This window comes from Pteropus vampyrus, unplaced genomic scaffold, assembly GCF_000151845.1.
Source record: "Pteropus vampyrus isolate Shadow unplaced genomic scaffold, Pvam_2.0 Scaffold66, whole genome shotgun sequence".
In the NCBI taxonomy this organism is placed as follows: Eukaryota; Metazoa; Chordata; class Mammalia; order Chiroptera; family Pteropodidae; genus Pteropus; species Pteropus vampyrus.
The window spans coordinates 8,975,667-8,990,653 of record NW_011888847.1 but is presented as its reverse complement, the minus strand read 5'-3'; the positions used below and the strand labels follow the sequence as shown (position 1 = coordinate 8,990,653).

Sequence of the window (14,987 nt, the reverse complement as noted above, 5' to 3'; positions counted from 1 at the left end):
CTTTGTAGTCATACCCTCCCTCCACCGTTAACCCTTGACAACTAGTGATCTGCTCTCCATAACTTTAGTTTTGCCTTTTTGAGCCTGCCACATAACTAGCTTTATATACTATATAACCATTTGAGCCTGGCTTCTTTTCCTCAACATTATTCCTCTGAGATAAATTCAAGTTGTTGTGTGGATCAATAGTTATTTGTTTTGTTTTTGTTTTTTAATTGCTGAGTGTCATTTCCTTGTATGGATGGACATACCACAGGTGATTTAGCCAATCACCTGTCGAAAGACATTTAGATTGTTTTTAATGTGTTATTATAAATAATAGCACTGGGGACACATGAGTCGAAGGCCATCTCGGTGCCCATTCCCAACAGCGTCCGGACAGAGCAAGTGTGGCAGATGAACACCATGGAGTACGAGGCGGCGGTTAGAAGCCATGGGATTAGACGGCAACCGGACTTTCAAATAATGTGCTAAGAGAAGGTTAAGCAACAGGATGGGATTTGTATAGAATTTGCACAAATTAAAAACACACGTATACAAAACAATAATACAAATTTTGCTGAAACTCATACAAACAAAATGTACACATTAAGCGCTTTTGAGAGGGACAGGAACAATTGAGAGGGAGAGGGAGTGAAATAAAATAGAATTTAGATTTTTAATTTTTAGAAATAGATTTAAAAAAAAAAAACAATTAAAAACTATAAAAAGAGGATGAAAGATTTTTCTGGGTTGTGAAGAGACTCCTAGCTCTGACTTGAAGGGTTCTCAGTGGGTTAGGTTTGTGCTGTAATATGGTATAATTTGAGTAATATTGTGTTGTTTATTTAGTATAAATAGTTTATTTAGTACATTTAGTTTATTTAGTTGGTTTATTTGGCCTCTTGATCACCTAAAAGGATCTCAAGTGGTCTAAAACCATTTCCATTTATGCTGTTTTCAAAGGCAGGCTTCCATCAACATGTTTGTCTTGTTCATGCCTCCATTCTGCTCTCTCTGGCCAGTGTGCTCAGCATTTATTCTACTCAAGGTCTGAGAGCAGGAAAGGCTCTAATTAGTCACAGGAATCAATACCCAGTGCGATGCAGCCCTATCAGAGAGAGAGTTCTCAAATCAGGCCACTTCACAGGCAATTGGTCCAACCTATGGATAGCCTTTGCTCAGGCAAAGGTCCCTGGCCCAAACAGATTATAGAACAAAGGTTTTAGGATTGTAAAATAAAACATGGCTTCTTTTCTTTCTCCTCTCTATTTTTCCTTTTTACTTAAGGAATAGCTTGAAGATGCTTCTCAGAAGAGAGAAGCGTTATGAATCTTCCTGGCACTTCACAATGTCATTTACTCCCTGGATGTGGTGTGGAATGCACCCTGGACAAGGGAGGTACATTGCTTGTGGAACCCAAGGATCATAGGGATTAAAATGATCTAGACTGTATACCTGACTAGACTGTATACCCAAACGTGGGTAGGTTGGGGATTGACAAGCTATATAGCAAGAAGACAACAGGCTTTGGAGTCAGTTCATCTCTAGGGAAAATTCAGACCCTGCTACTTCTAAATGTATAATTTTGGCATGTTACATTACTGCCCCCCTCCCAGGATTGTTGTGGGATAATGCAATCAAGCGCTTAGCATGGTGATTCATACATAAGTGCTCAACATATTTTAGTTCCATTTTTTACACTTATACCTGGCATATACTGAAAAGTGTTAATGAAGCCCATGCAGCCTGTATGTGAGTGAATAAAAGGAGCTAGAGGCATAAGCTGCTGTTTGCCTATAGCTTTTCCATACCTATTTAAACCAGATTATTTTCCTCCAGTCTGACTGTATGTGAATATTAATTTCCTTTCTTTCTCTTCCCTTCTCTGAGAATTGTAACTCATAGGTCAAAACCAGAGAGCAGAGTACGTGCGTCACTGAGCCAAAATAAGGGAGAGTTAACAGCCAAAACTTCTGTAGCACTTCTGCAGAAAAATTGACTGGCTTCGAGGTTATAGAAATAACATCTATGAGTTAGCAACAACCAAGCCTGTCTTGAGTCCAAAGCTGCACTCATTTCCCACCCTTTGTTCCAGTCTGATATTCCAGGGGTTTGATTGGGTAGAATTCAGCTCTACTTAGCATCTTTGTGAACACCTGACCCCAATTATGATGTCGTTAAAGAAGTTTTTTTCCTACGAAAATATTTATTTTACTTGTCCTCAACCTTTATGACAATTTCCAAGATCCTATGTTAGTATATCTGGAAAACAAGTGAACACTCTCTCTTAAACACATTCCTAGCCATACCTTTGGCTGCTAAAGTGATGTTCTCAAGCCAAAGTATCAATAACCTGGCATACAATTTTACTTCACAATGTCTTTTCCTGTTTTCACAGTAACGGGAGCTAAAGTCTGGAAGAAATAAGGGCCCTTGGCATTGTATATCCCTGCCATACATAGCCTGTGAGGGTTGGGCAGTGCAGGCCTGGAGAATTACATTAGGGACACAGTGAAGCCAAGTCTTTTACCAGGTAAATACATCAGCAGAAAAATATCCCCATATAGTGTATTACAGAATACGCTCCTCCATTTTAATGGACATTAATCGCCCTTATTAAAACACATGTATCTTAAAAAGTGAATAAATGCGTAGTAACCAAATTAAAAACAAAGGCTTTCATATATATATATAAAAAAGAATGAACGAAAATGTCAAGAAAAGGATTAGTGCTGTTGAAAGGAAAAAATGTGTTCTGAATTTTTTAAATGAAGCAGAAATATAAGGTCAGAGTCTTAAAAGTATCGATCTATTCAATCTTTCAAAATTAAAAATTAATTCCCATTAATTTTGACACTGTTGTTGTTTTCTGTTAAAATTTAATTTCTGTTTTGGTTTTATAAATTCAAAAGTATAGAGATCAGGAATTTGGCAGGTAACTGGATGCTGAAAGTCTACTTTAAAAAAAAAGACAGAAAGCAGCCTAAAATGTAGAATGGCCAAATAAAATGTTTACAATGCAACATTTTAATTGAAACACTTATAAACAGTAGTTGAAATGAATGGGTGCATTTGACTATATTTGCTAAAACATAAAGTAAAACTTCATAACAAGATTATGAAAGTGATTTTTATTATTTTGGTAATAGTGTCCTATTATAGGTAATTAGATACAGAACTGTTTTAGTTTGGTATATCAAACAGTAAAAACTATATAGTAATGCTTTGTCCTCAAAATCTATTTCAGGTACAACTATGCATTACAGTCACTATGTACATATTAAAAGCATAAATGATAAAATACAAAAATAAGAAAAGGTTAAATAAAAAGTTATCCTTGATTTATAAACATCTAATAAAGTATACCTTTTATCACACCATTGTGTCATAGCAAAAAACACACAAATTAGTATATAATGCTATGCAACTATTTGATTTAATATAGATCTACTATGAAAATATTAAGGCTGTAATAACATTTCACAGGTAAAGGCTAAGTTCTGAGACATGAAGGCTTTTAGATAATCCACAAAACAAACCTGAGACATCTTTTGTTTTGGAAAACAGCAATTTTCTTACAAAGTCAAAGCTTTAATATGTAAATGAAACATTTAATAAACAATATACTTCACTGCAATAATCTGGAGATGTTTTGACTATAATGGTGACCAGTAAATACATTCTTTCTCTGGCATAAATAAAATGAGGTTTTCTCATTAAGCCAGTTAACATGATTACGGTAGCCCCCGAATTTGGTTATATTTATTTGTTTTTGGTTTTGCTTCCTTCCTTTAACTAGGTTATAAACATATTAAATAAATCAGCTAACCACCAAGAACCCACCTTACTTTTTTCTGTATAAGCACAGCTTTCCCATTGCTGAAAGTGCCAGATAAACTGAGCCCACATACATAAAACCGACAGAAAAACAGATTATAGCACATCTGGATCTGGTTGACTTAATGAGGCATCCAGATTGGCACATGATTACTTTTTCTGTCACACATCTCTCAGATTAAGTAGGCTACGACAGCCCAAAATCACTGTTTCAGCTCTACTGGGTGGGCGGAAGGATAATGATATTTTGGAATTGCCAGTGCCAAAAAAAAGTAAACGTATTTGGTAAGCCCGATTTCTATAGTTGACTTTAGTGCCTTTAAAAACACTGCCACAAAGGTTTTCAAAGAGGTACAACTATAAGATATTACCAAAATTATCTGAAATTTTAAATAGTAAAGAATTTCAAATTACAAAACAGTTATGCTACACTGTGGATTTTTTTTAACTCTACTTGGGATTTAACACTGGCACATGAAACATAGTTTTTCTAAATATTCATACTTCAAATTAATTAATTCGGAATGAACCATCTTTTTCTTTTTTCACTTTTTCACTCTTTTCCCTTACTACTCCCCCATAACCATTATATACTTCTTCCTCTATAATTTTGATAAAAAGATTCCAAAAGCTTGATAAAATGTAACAAGCCGTAAGCACAACTTCCTTTGGATTTTTACATGCAGTGAAAGTTAAAACTTCAAACTTCATTTTGTACTTTTACGATCTGCTACCACTTTTTTAAGGTTTCAGATTATTTACATAAACTGAACGTATACATTTTGTTCAAGCTTTATGTTTTCACAGTTACCAAAGTGACAGGCCACTAGGTTGCATCTGATCTGCTCAGCTCCACTGGTACATGATACAATTCTTAAAACAGTCTCCCAAGACTGCTTTCTGATTCTGGCTTTTCAAAATGCTGACATTAGCACTATTTTTTAAAAACCATTTAAAAGAAAAACTAGGTCTGTTATAAAGAGAATTTTCTCCCTTGTTACCTAATAAAGAGAACATCCAGATAATTTGTTGCATTTTTCACTATTCATCAGGCAAACACAGGTTATATTTCTCTGCCTTCAATAGGCTAATGGTCAGATTTCCAGTAAGTTAAACTGGAACTCAATAATCAAAATGTCTTTAAAATTAAATTAAAATTTAAGCATGCCAAGAGTTTGGAATTACAACATATTAACTAGATTGATTTTGGAAAAGAGATTTCTGTATTACAAATATAATCATAATAAATGTTATAAAGTAATAAGTAACACATCTTAGAGATCTAATTTTTAGATTTTTTAGTTTTCTCAAGTTTTAGATGAGAGAAAAAGCCTTTGCTTCAACTTGGTTTCCATGATGTCAAGGAAAAAAAAAAAGATAGTTGATTTAATCAAGCTCATTTCGTGTATGTGAGCCAAATATAGTTGAATTAGTTGTACTTTTCATTTGCTATGACATTATAAAAAGGTATACATTATCCATCCTTTCCTGACAATTATTAATACTATTTAATAATAAAATAACTAATATATATTGCCTATGAATAATAATATATGTATATATACTGAATACTATTTGGTGACTTTTAATCTATAAGATGTATTGAAATCAGTGTATTGCAATCACATAGTTTAAAACTTAGCTGGGCTGGTAAATCTTGGTTTTTATTGTTTAGGTTGTTTTGCTTTCTTTTTGCTCATAACTGAAATTCGGTACTTTGGCAACCAAAACAGATTGAAATTTTTGACAATTTAACAACTTACACTTTAAAATTCATAATAAACCACTGAAACCCACTATAATCACTAAACCAATAACTATTAATTTCTTTTTGAGCAAATGACTTCATGAGCCATCCAAAAAAATAAGAGAAAGCACATCAGTAGGCAAAAAGATAAATCCATCCATAGATAGCAGAGACTGCCTCAGCTACTTTACTGAAAAGGTGAGAAGGGACTCTCTGGTCTTACCTTTTCCTTCTCACCCTCAATCACATGTCTTATGCTGTAATCATTTGCCTTTGCATATTTAACATATTCTGAAACTTTGCTTAATATGGTTTTCTAAGGAGCAGATTTTAGCACACAGAATATCGATCTTGGATGCCAAGGTTATTGGAAGTACCTCTTCATCGGGTGGTTCTGTGTGTGTGTGTGTGTGTGTGTGTGTGTGTGTGTGTGTGTGCATGCGTTTTAATTCCAAAGAATGCTCCCTCAGAAAATTATTACCAGCATTCTATATATGTATAAAAATTTTCTGAGCCCTTTAACTCTGACTCAAAAAATCTTCCCAGAGCTCTTGCAGAGCCCACTGCTGATCTGAGGATACATCTGTAAAACACAGCTGCTGGTTTGTTTCTGTAGGTTTCTGCTCGCATTAGAGGCCAGCTGAGAAAGTGGCACAGAGGACCTAGAAAATCTTATTCCCTATCCCCCAAATACTGAGTACTTCTAAAATTCCAGCTTGCTTCTGGCTTCTCACTGACAGTCTTCTCTAGCTTGGACAGCTCTATCAAGGAGTTCCATGGACTCTCTGAGAGTGACATTGATTTTAAATGACTTGGGTTTAATGGTCAGGCCATAATTAAAATCCAATTTCGAGGACTCATCTGGATTGGCCTTGAAATTGCACTGGTGAGCCAGGATGGAAATGAAGAGAAACAGCTGCATCTTGGAAAGCTCTTCCCCGATGCAGCGCCGTCTGCCCACTGAAAAAATCATCACGCTGCTGGCCAGGTCCTTGTTGACAAAGCCATCCTTGTCCAGGAACCGAGTAGGGTCGAAGTCCTCCGGGTTAGGCCATTTCACTGGGTCGTGATTCACTGACCACTGGTTAACAAAAACCACCGTGTCCTTGGGAATGTGGTAGCCCAAGACAGAGGTATTGGCAGTGGTAGCGTGAGGAATGGTGACGGGCATAAAGCTGGAGTAGCGCATGGCTTCATAAAGAAAGGCCGTGACGTAGGGCAGGTTGGGCTGGTCGTCCAGGCAGGGCAGACGGTCTCTACCCACGATTTGATCCAATTCTGCCTGTAGCCGAGCCTGCACTTCAGGGTACCTGTTTGGTTTTTAATGTAGAGGGAGAATACAGTGAGGAAAATTCATTTTTCTCTCATCTAGAAAGCACATTACGATTTATGTGAATCCCACTTTTTTTTATCTGAATCAGTGACTGAATGAACGTTTCTGCCCCCCCCCAAAAAAACTAAAACAATTTCTTAATTTTTCACTAAATTACAAGATGAGTAAGTTAAAAGTTATATTCCCTTTAATAAGCTTCCCATGGCTAATGCTATCTTTCCTTTTTCACAAGTCAAAAAAGGTCTAATTTTTCTTGGCCTGAAAAAGCATGGTGATGGACAAAGCCAACTTCTCCACTAGGCTCAGCAGGCACAGCGTCCAGGATCTACGATACTTTTCCGGGGCCCATGAAAATGTTTTCATTACTTTCAAAATCATAAGGGGGGAAAAAAATGAACTTTTTTATATATAATTATATATTAAAAATGTTTTAATATATAATTTAGATATATTTATCTTTATACCAATGTAGTCATAAAATATAATTAAAAATATTTTTTATAGAGTAAAGAGTCTACAAAGACAAAAGCACCCAGGGCCCACAAAAGTTAAAATGCATCCCTGAAAAAGATCTTTTTTTCTCATCTTCCTACTGTTCTCATTTTATACGAAAATAGTTAGTATCCTGATAAATAAAGCTACAGATCTTCTAAATGTAAAAGCCAATTCCTAGCATTCATGAGATTATGGTACAAACTGTAATACTTATTCACTGTTGGTGATATAAACTAGCACAATCCTTTTGGAAAACAAAATCTTAGTATAAAGCAATATCCATAAGGGCAACCCTTCACCACTCTTTTTAAACCCAGTGATCCATGTTTAGATAATGTATTTTCAGGGAATAACAGGCACATAAATATATAACCCCAACGATAGCTGAAATTTTAAAGATGTAATCAACATTAAAGCTCAAAAAATGATTTTATAAAATGATATCTTATTATGGCAAAATATTATGTAACCATCGAAAATTGCTATGGTGGATACTTTTGCAATCAATAAAAAAATAAAGATTTTTTAAAAATTACTAAAATAAGTTTAAAAGATGGGGAAATGTCCATTGCAATAAGTGAAAATGTCATAAGTAAAAAAATGTAAATAATTATTGCAACTCTGAAAAAATTTAAGTATGTATGTGATGAAATGATTTTAAAAATTGCTTCATTAGCATCATACTCCAGGGGTCTGCAAACTTTTTAATAAGGGGCCAGATAGTAAATATTTTAGGCTTTGCAGACCAAACCCTCTCTGTTGCAACTATTCAATTCTGCTTTGTGCTGTAATGTAAAAGCAGTCACAGACAATACATAAATGTATTTTATAAATTTTATCAAAGATACAGAAATAAGTAGTGTAACCTGCCAATCTCTGTCATATTGTCTTTTCACTAAAAAGAAGAAAAAGTACTCATCAACTACATTGTATTGAAAGTAACCCTAAAATTGTTTATTCCTTCTGCTGATCAATCTGTTTCTAATAAAAAACAAAGTTGGTTTCAAAAGATAACATGCTTATCTGGGGATGCTAAGGGCCTATTAATCCCATTTTGGGATGATTAATTATCGACTTCTCTTTATTCAATTTCTGTTCCCCATAGGTGTTTCTATGATCATAATACTGAAAAGTGATTTTAAATATACAAAAAATTCAATTTGTGAAAACAACCGTACAGTTTCTAAGGGTTACAGTGGATTTGAATTTTAAAAAAGCAGCTGTCTTTGCCTTTCAATTTCTGAGGCTCCAGCAAATTCAGCATTCCCCACCGCTAACTTGTGCTCCAAGAAATAACACAACCAGGATTTCTAGTCTCTCCAGGCAATCAAGATTTGCCTTAAGCGAGACATTTGCCCCTGAGGTAGGGTTGCCAGACAAAATAGAGGCCGCCCGGTTAAATCTGAAGTTCAGATAAACCATGGCTAATCTTCTTATAAGTATCTCCTATGTAAAATTTAGTTTTTTATTTGATAAATCTGGCAATACCCAATACCAGAAACCTGTTGGAGCGCCTGCTCAGAGCTTCATAGAGGTCCGCGACCTTAATCAACGTGGGCACTGGAGACCAGCTAACCAACCCAGCCGGTCCCAGCTAACCAATCCAGCCGGGCCCAAGGACCAGAGAGGTCCGCTGGGGCCTCTTAGATACGATATTTGCCTTTGCTGTTCTGAGCTCGGTAAAAGTGACTGGTTCTCCAATTCTTTACCCGACCCTCTCTTATCACTAGCCCGGCGGTTTTATGCAACCGCACAACCCGCTGGTTTCTGGCTGCCTTCCTAAAGCTTCCAGGCGAGTTAACCGTCCGCAAGCCCAGGTCTGCGGACCACCCGACTGCCGTCCTAAAGCTTCCTTTGCCCGAGAACAAAGCCGGGACGCGTGCTGGCTTTTAGCGCCAGAGCTGGGTGGCCTCGGATCTGCGCCGGGAGCTGGTCGAGCCGATTAGGCTGCCGTGTTTGACATATTTACCGCGTTACCCTTTCTTTCGGAACCGTTCCAATTTTGCTTCTTCTGTGTCAGGGAGGAAGAGATCGGGGCTGACCTGCGGGCACTTGAAAAATCTCATTTTTCCAAGGGGTTTCTCACAGATTTGTCCCCACTCAGAGAGGTAGCGGCAAGATCTGAGAGGCGGAGCGGTCCTGGCGGGGCTGGTGGGAGGGCGGCGCGCGCTCACGTGTCTCGGTACGCATTGTGCCTTCCCAAGCTGCGCTTTCGGGATGTGATCTCAGATTTGAGAGGTGGGGACCTGGAGTGAAACTTCAAACCCTCCCTGCGCGGAGGTCGTGACCTCGGCCTATTTCAGTCCCACTCCACCTTTTATAGGAGGAAAGGAAGGCCCGACCCACACCAGGAGGCTTTACCTGGTGAAAAGAATGAGCAGCCACTGCAGCGCGGTGGAGAGAGTGTCTTGGCTGGCGCCGAAGATGTCGGTGACCGTGGACGGCACATACTCCGCGTCGAGCCGCGCGCCGTGGTTGCTCGAGCCCTCCGCCGCCTGCTTTCCCACCGAGAGGATGAAGGCATCCATCATGTCGCGGGGGGCGGCGCCGGGCTGCAGGCTTTCGCGGTGCCTTAGGAACTTGTCGAGGACGAAGTTGCTGAAGTTACGGTTGAGCTGCTTAAATTCGCGGAACGCGGTACGCACCGGGTTGGGGAAGCGCTGCAGCCAGGGTAGCACGTCTACCAGGCTGCCCGCTGCCACCGTGCGCCCGAATTCCTCATTGTGGCTGAGCAGCTCGCGGAACTCGGGGTCGTCGTGGCTGTAGCGACAGCCGAAACACACCGCGCTCATGACGTTGGCCACCGCCACCACCGTCAGCGGCCGCGGGTCTAGGAAGGCGCCGCCCGCGCTGCCGCGCACCATCACCTCCACCAACTCACGCGCCTCGCCTAGCAAGTGGCCCTCGAGGACACGGCGGCTGCGCAGCTGGCGCGTGGAGAAGGCGCGCATCGTGCTGTTCGCTACGCGCCGCTGCGCCTTCCAGAGCTCAGAATACTGGCTGAAAGCCAGGCTGCGGCCACCCGACACCACGCGGAAAGAGGCGAAGGGCGGCCGGTCGGCGAAGGCAATTCCCTGCTGCACCAGGGCCTGGCGGATGGCGCGCTCGCCGTTCAGGACCACCACAGGGCAGCTGCCCAGTCTTATCTGGAAGACGTCGCCGTAGCGCCGCGCTAGGCGCGCGAACGAAAGGTGCGGCGCGGGACCGAGGGCCGCCGCATTTCCAATCAGCGGCCACGCAAAGGGACCCGGGGGCGCGGACCCTGGCTGCCGCCGCCGCTGCCTCAGCAGCCACTGGCCTGCATGCACGGCGGCCAGCACCGAGAGGAGCAGCAGAAGCATGGTCTGCTGGGAGGACAGCGAGATCGGCAGCAGAAGATCGTCCACGCTGACGCTGGTGGCCATGCTGGAGAAAGAAGGGCAAAGACGTGACACTCAGGTGTGCAGAAAAAGGAGCAGCCACCCCACGCCCCAACCGGCGGCCTCGGACTACCATGCGCTGTTGGATAGGGAAGTTGTACATAGGTCAGGTCAGGGCTACCTCGCTGGAGAAGCAGCTGAAGACATCCCTTCTCGTCCCAAACCCACTCCCCAAAGGAGAAGGAAAGGGGCGCGTTTCAGCTCCTCTGTGACGCTGCCTCCAGCCCTCCCTCTAATCCAGTCGCTTAACGGTTCCTGCAATTCAAGAGCAACAAGACGGCCATCGAGACAGTGGCGCTCAGTTCCCTCTAAGTGCCTATCATCCCAGCCCCTGCACCCGACCCCAGTCCGGATCTGCGAGAACCCAACAAACGATGCCGCGGGAAGGCGGCTCCGCGGGCCGACTAACCTGCGTGGAGGCGCGGTTTCCAGCGGCACGGGACTGCCAACTCCAAGAAGGACAAGATGTCAACCTGAGTGTCTCCAGGAAGTTAGAGGCCCGCCCCGGACACCTGCTACCAGCTCTGCGAGCCTTAGCACCCACCCTGCAGTCTCGAGGCGTCGTCAGAGCCAGAGGCACTTAGATTGGGATGGGGACGTTGAAGGTGCCTCCTCTGCGGAGCCCTGCTACACCTGAGGCCTCAACAAAGTCGGAGTTTTCTTACAGCGTGGGGATTGAGGTTGAGGGTCGATGAGGGGAGTCAATACCCAGCCCTCACGCCCCCCGCGCGGCTCTGACAGCTGGCGTCGCAGAGGCGTGGCCCGTTTGCATACAGTCACTCCAGAGAGTCAAAACGCGCCATCCCGTTTTAAAGGTCTGTATAGAGGGAGGAGGCAGCGGGACCTGGCGGGGGCGGTGCTTGCGGGGGGCGGGGCGGGTTGCGTCCGGACGGTCCACGCGGTTCGGATTCTAAGTGGGATCGCCGCGCGCGTGTCACGCAAGGCGGGCCAGGCGCGCCCCGACGGCATTGGTGAAATAGCTGGTGGCTTTACTAAAAGCGACGGTATGAACTTTTCGTTTTCCAGAAAGCCGAACTTAATCACTATCATTCCCAAAGGTGGCCGCACGGTTTCCCCGGAAGCACGCTCAGGACAGAAGCTGCCCATCGCGCTGCGCTCTCCGTGGGAGCGCGCCCCGAAACTCCCTTCTCTCCCAGTGACTCGAGCTTCGTTTCCCGAGAGAACACTGCTCTGGATCTTTGGGCCCCCAAATCCGGTAAAAGAAAACTGTCAATTTGGAAATGAGGAAAGTTCGGTTCGTGATGGTGGTTTGTCTTACAGCCAACCTAGTTATTTTATCTTAACGTTCCGGCAAACAAATGGCCCTCATGAGGCCCTTTGGTGCGCAAAGTTCACCATCCACCTCGTGCAGAGACATCAAGAATCTCTGCAAGACGCCTCTCCCCTGCCCCGAGGCTCCGACTGTCCCTGGCACACAAAGGCCAGCTCTGGCGGGCGCGTCTGGCCCTGAGGTTTCCCGCGTAGAAACTGACGCCTCCCACTGGAGGACGCCGGGCGGCGCAGGCTCTGTCCGTGGCCTTTGGCGCTGCCCCGGAGCCTCGCTGTGGCAAACGCGAGGGACAGGAGGAGAGGGAGGGCGCTCTGAAGATTCCCAGAGGGAGGAGGGGAACGAGGAGGAGGAGGAGGCAAATCGCCGCGCGCCTGAGAAGTTTATCGGGTTGAAAGTTTCCTTTGCTGTCGCCTCCCCCTTGCGTGCGGAGCTGTGCCTTGCGTGCGCTGCTTCTGGAAAGTCGGTTGCAGTCATATCCCTCGGCGCTTCTCACGGCACCTGACACGCAGGGGCGGCGGCGGCTGAGGGCGGGGTGCGGGCCGCCACCACCCTTCCAAGCGCACGCACAGGCCACCGCCCGCGGGCCAGATCTGGGCGCGCGTGCGCTAGTGTTGGGGACGCTTCTTTCAAAGGAGAAGCCAGAGGCATTCGGGCCAGCGGCGGCCTCCCGGCTGGCTCTATCCTTTCCTACGGACTGGTACAAAATATTTTCAAAGAGAAAAGGTCTCAGCAAGGCTGAGGAAAGGGCAAGCTCGTGGTAAAAGTGAGATGTATTTTAATTAATCAAGTAGGAATTGTACCTCCAGGCCTCCGGAGTCATCAAGTGTAAATATAAAAGTTGTGCGCTTACCACGTGACGACCCTGTGTTTTGAGCTTTGCATGCGGTGCGAATATCTATTGTTTCCCTGTTTACAGAGGAGGAAACCGGAGTTCAGAGAGATTATGACTCTTCCAAGATAACACAGCTATCAATCAATAGCTGGAGGATTTGAACCCCTTAAGTCCTACTCTAGAGCCATTATACAAGTTTATGCGGAAGGAAATCTTCAGATAAAAGACACAAATGCCTTTTTTCCTGTCTGTTCTCTCTGATCTCTATGCCTTAAAAATACAAAACAAACAAACAAAAAAGACAGCTAGAAGAATATTTTAAAATTCATTCTTTAATTACAGTTGACATACAATAGATATAAATTTTAGGTGTAAAACAGCGATTAGACATATACTTTAGGAAGTGATTTTTTTAATAGTTGTGTTTGTTTACAGAATTGGGGGTTCTGAGGATCACACAGAAGAAATAGTATGCTCATCTTTTGCAATTAAATTGGTTTTGAATGAGGGAGGCCTAGGGACTGTGCCTAGTAGCAAACATTGGAATATGGTTAAATTTTAAAGGGATGTCTGACTTATTGAGAGATTGAAACCAATGATAAGCTATCTGAGCTGAGAAGAAAATGCCTTTTTGTAAAAGTTCGTTTGGTAGCTTTTGAGAGGTTCTCTGGAAATGAGTCTACATACCATGATGGAGTACTCACAACCATGATGAAGTTAGTTTCTGAGCAGCTGGCTAAATAAGCATTGGTTTCCCAGAGCTGTATCGGCCTACATAACCTTGAAAGTGAGTTTTATAGCAACCTTACAATGTCCAGCTTTAGCAAGGTCCTCACCTAACAATTCAAGACTTATGAATGCATCAGTCTCGTATTAGATTTTAATTTAGTGGATAGGAATTGTCTATGGGCTAATGCCAATTCTGAGCTTTCTACATTCCTGAAAACCTTTATTGCAGTTTCTCCTCCAGAATCTTTACATCGGGTAAATTCTTATCTTAAAGCCTGTAAAACAAGGTTGTTCCTAAGACCTCCTGTTTAATTCCTGAATATTGTTTTTAGATAAACTCAGTGCATACCTTCCTACCACAACAAACAGTTCAAGCTTCCAAGCTATGATGCCTTGAGCTTAGCTCTTATTCTAGGACATGTCTTAAAAAGGCAGAGGAACCAGTTGAGCAAATGCCTTCAGAAAGATAAGCCCTTATCAATTATGACAAACCAAAATGACTGGCTATGGTAGCACCTTCTTCAGAATCTGCTGGCCTCAGGTTTTCCCAGTCTTTGTGGTGTAGACCTCTGTTGCAGGACCCATCTAGTACTTAATGAAGATATAAGAGAAATCCAAAGCACCTGTGGGTACCCCGATCCAGCTCAAGGTGGGGCCTTCCTCTAGTGAGAATTCACACCAGTCTTTTTAATTATCATCACAACTTCTCAACCAACGCCAGCATCTAAGGTCCATTGATCTCATTTCAGGCAAATGAGATCAGCACAGATTATAGGAGTTTCAGATTCTGAAACTCGAATTGTTTGCTGCAAATAACTTTCAAAAGAACAGCTAAGCTAAAGAGAGTTTAAAGTGGAGGTTTAAAATACCTTGTATTGTATTGATTCCAAAGAACAGAAATCCAACTTAAGCTTGTTTAAGCAGGACAAGAATGCACTGGCTCATGTGCCAGGAAGGATAACTATTACCTCACAGCATAGAGGGACCTGGGCTGGTCTCCTTCATCTCTGTCTATGCTGGTCTCTGCTTGGGCTTTGTTCTGCAAACTCTCCACATGGCAGGAAAGCTGGCCATGGGCAGTGTCAAATGAACCACTCCAAGAAAGAGACCAATTCTCCTCCAAAGTCATTCATTATACAGGCCCCTAGAGGACTCCAGTGTGTCAAGCTGGCATCAGGCCACTCCTGTGGTCAAGGAGCTAGGACTATTATCAGAAAAAGAGGGACCGGGAGGAGGGAACGTGTTAGGGAAGCCAAAGATAACAGCTCTGTCAGTCCACAGGTATCCCACTTCTGTTCATTGCTTTTTGGGACTGGAGGACT

At 42.8% G+C, this 14,987-nt stretch overlaps 1 protein-coding gene across 2 annotated transcripts; it reads right to left on the bottom strand.

The window, feature by feature from the left end:
* Positions 1-5,360: 5,360 nt before the first annotated feature.
* LOC105292959 (cytochrome P450 1B1) lies at positions 5,361-11,576 on the bottom strand. 2 transcript variants are annotated; one of them, XM_011361398.2, is made up of 4 exons: positions 11,223-11,576; positions 10,935-11,068; positions 9,756-10,799; positions 5,361-6,876 (listed from the first exon to the last, which is right to left on the bottom strand). In XM_011361398.2, exons 2-4 carry the CDS (start codon positions 10,958-10,960, stop codon positions 6,297-6,299), a joined length of 1,650 nt encoding a protein of 549 aa, XP_011359700.1. In that variant the 5' UTR covers positions 10,961-11,068; positions 11,223-11,576; the 3' UTR covers positions 5,361-6,296. The 2 variants fall into 2 exon arrangements, with proteins under 2 accessions (XP_011359700.1, XP_011359701.1); XM_011361399.2 differs by lacking the exon at positions 10,935-11,068.
* Between the last annotated feature and the right edge of the window lie 3,411 nt (positions 11,577-14,987).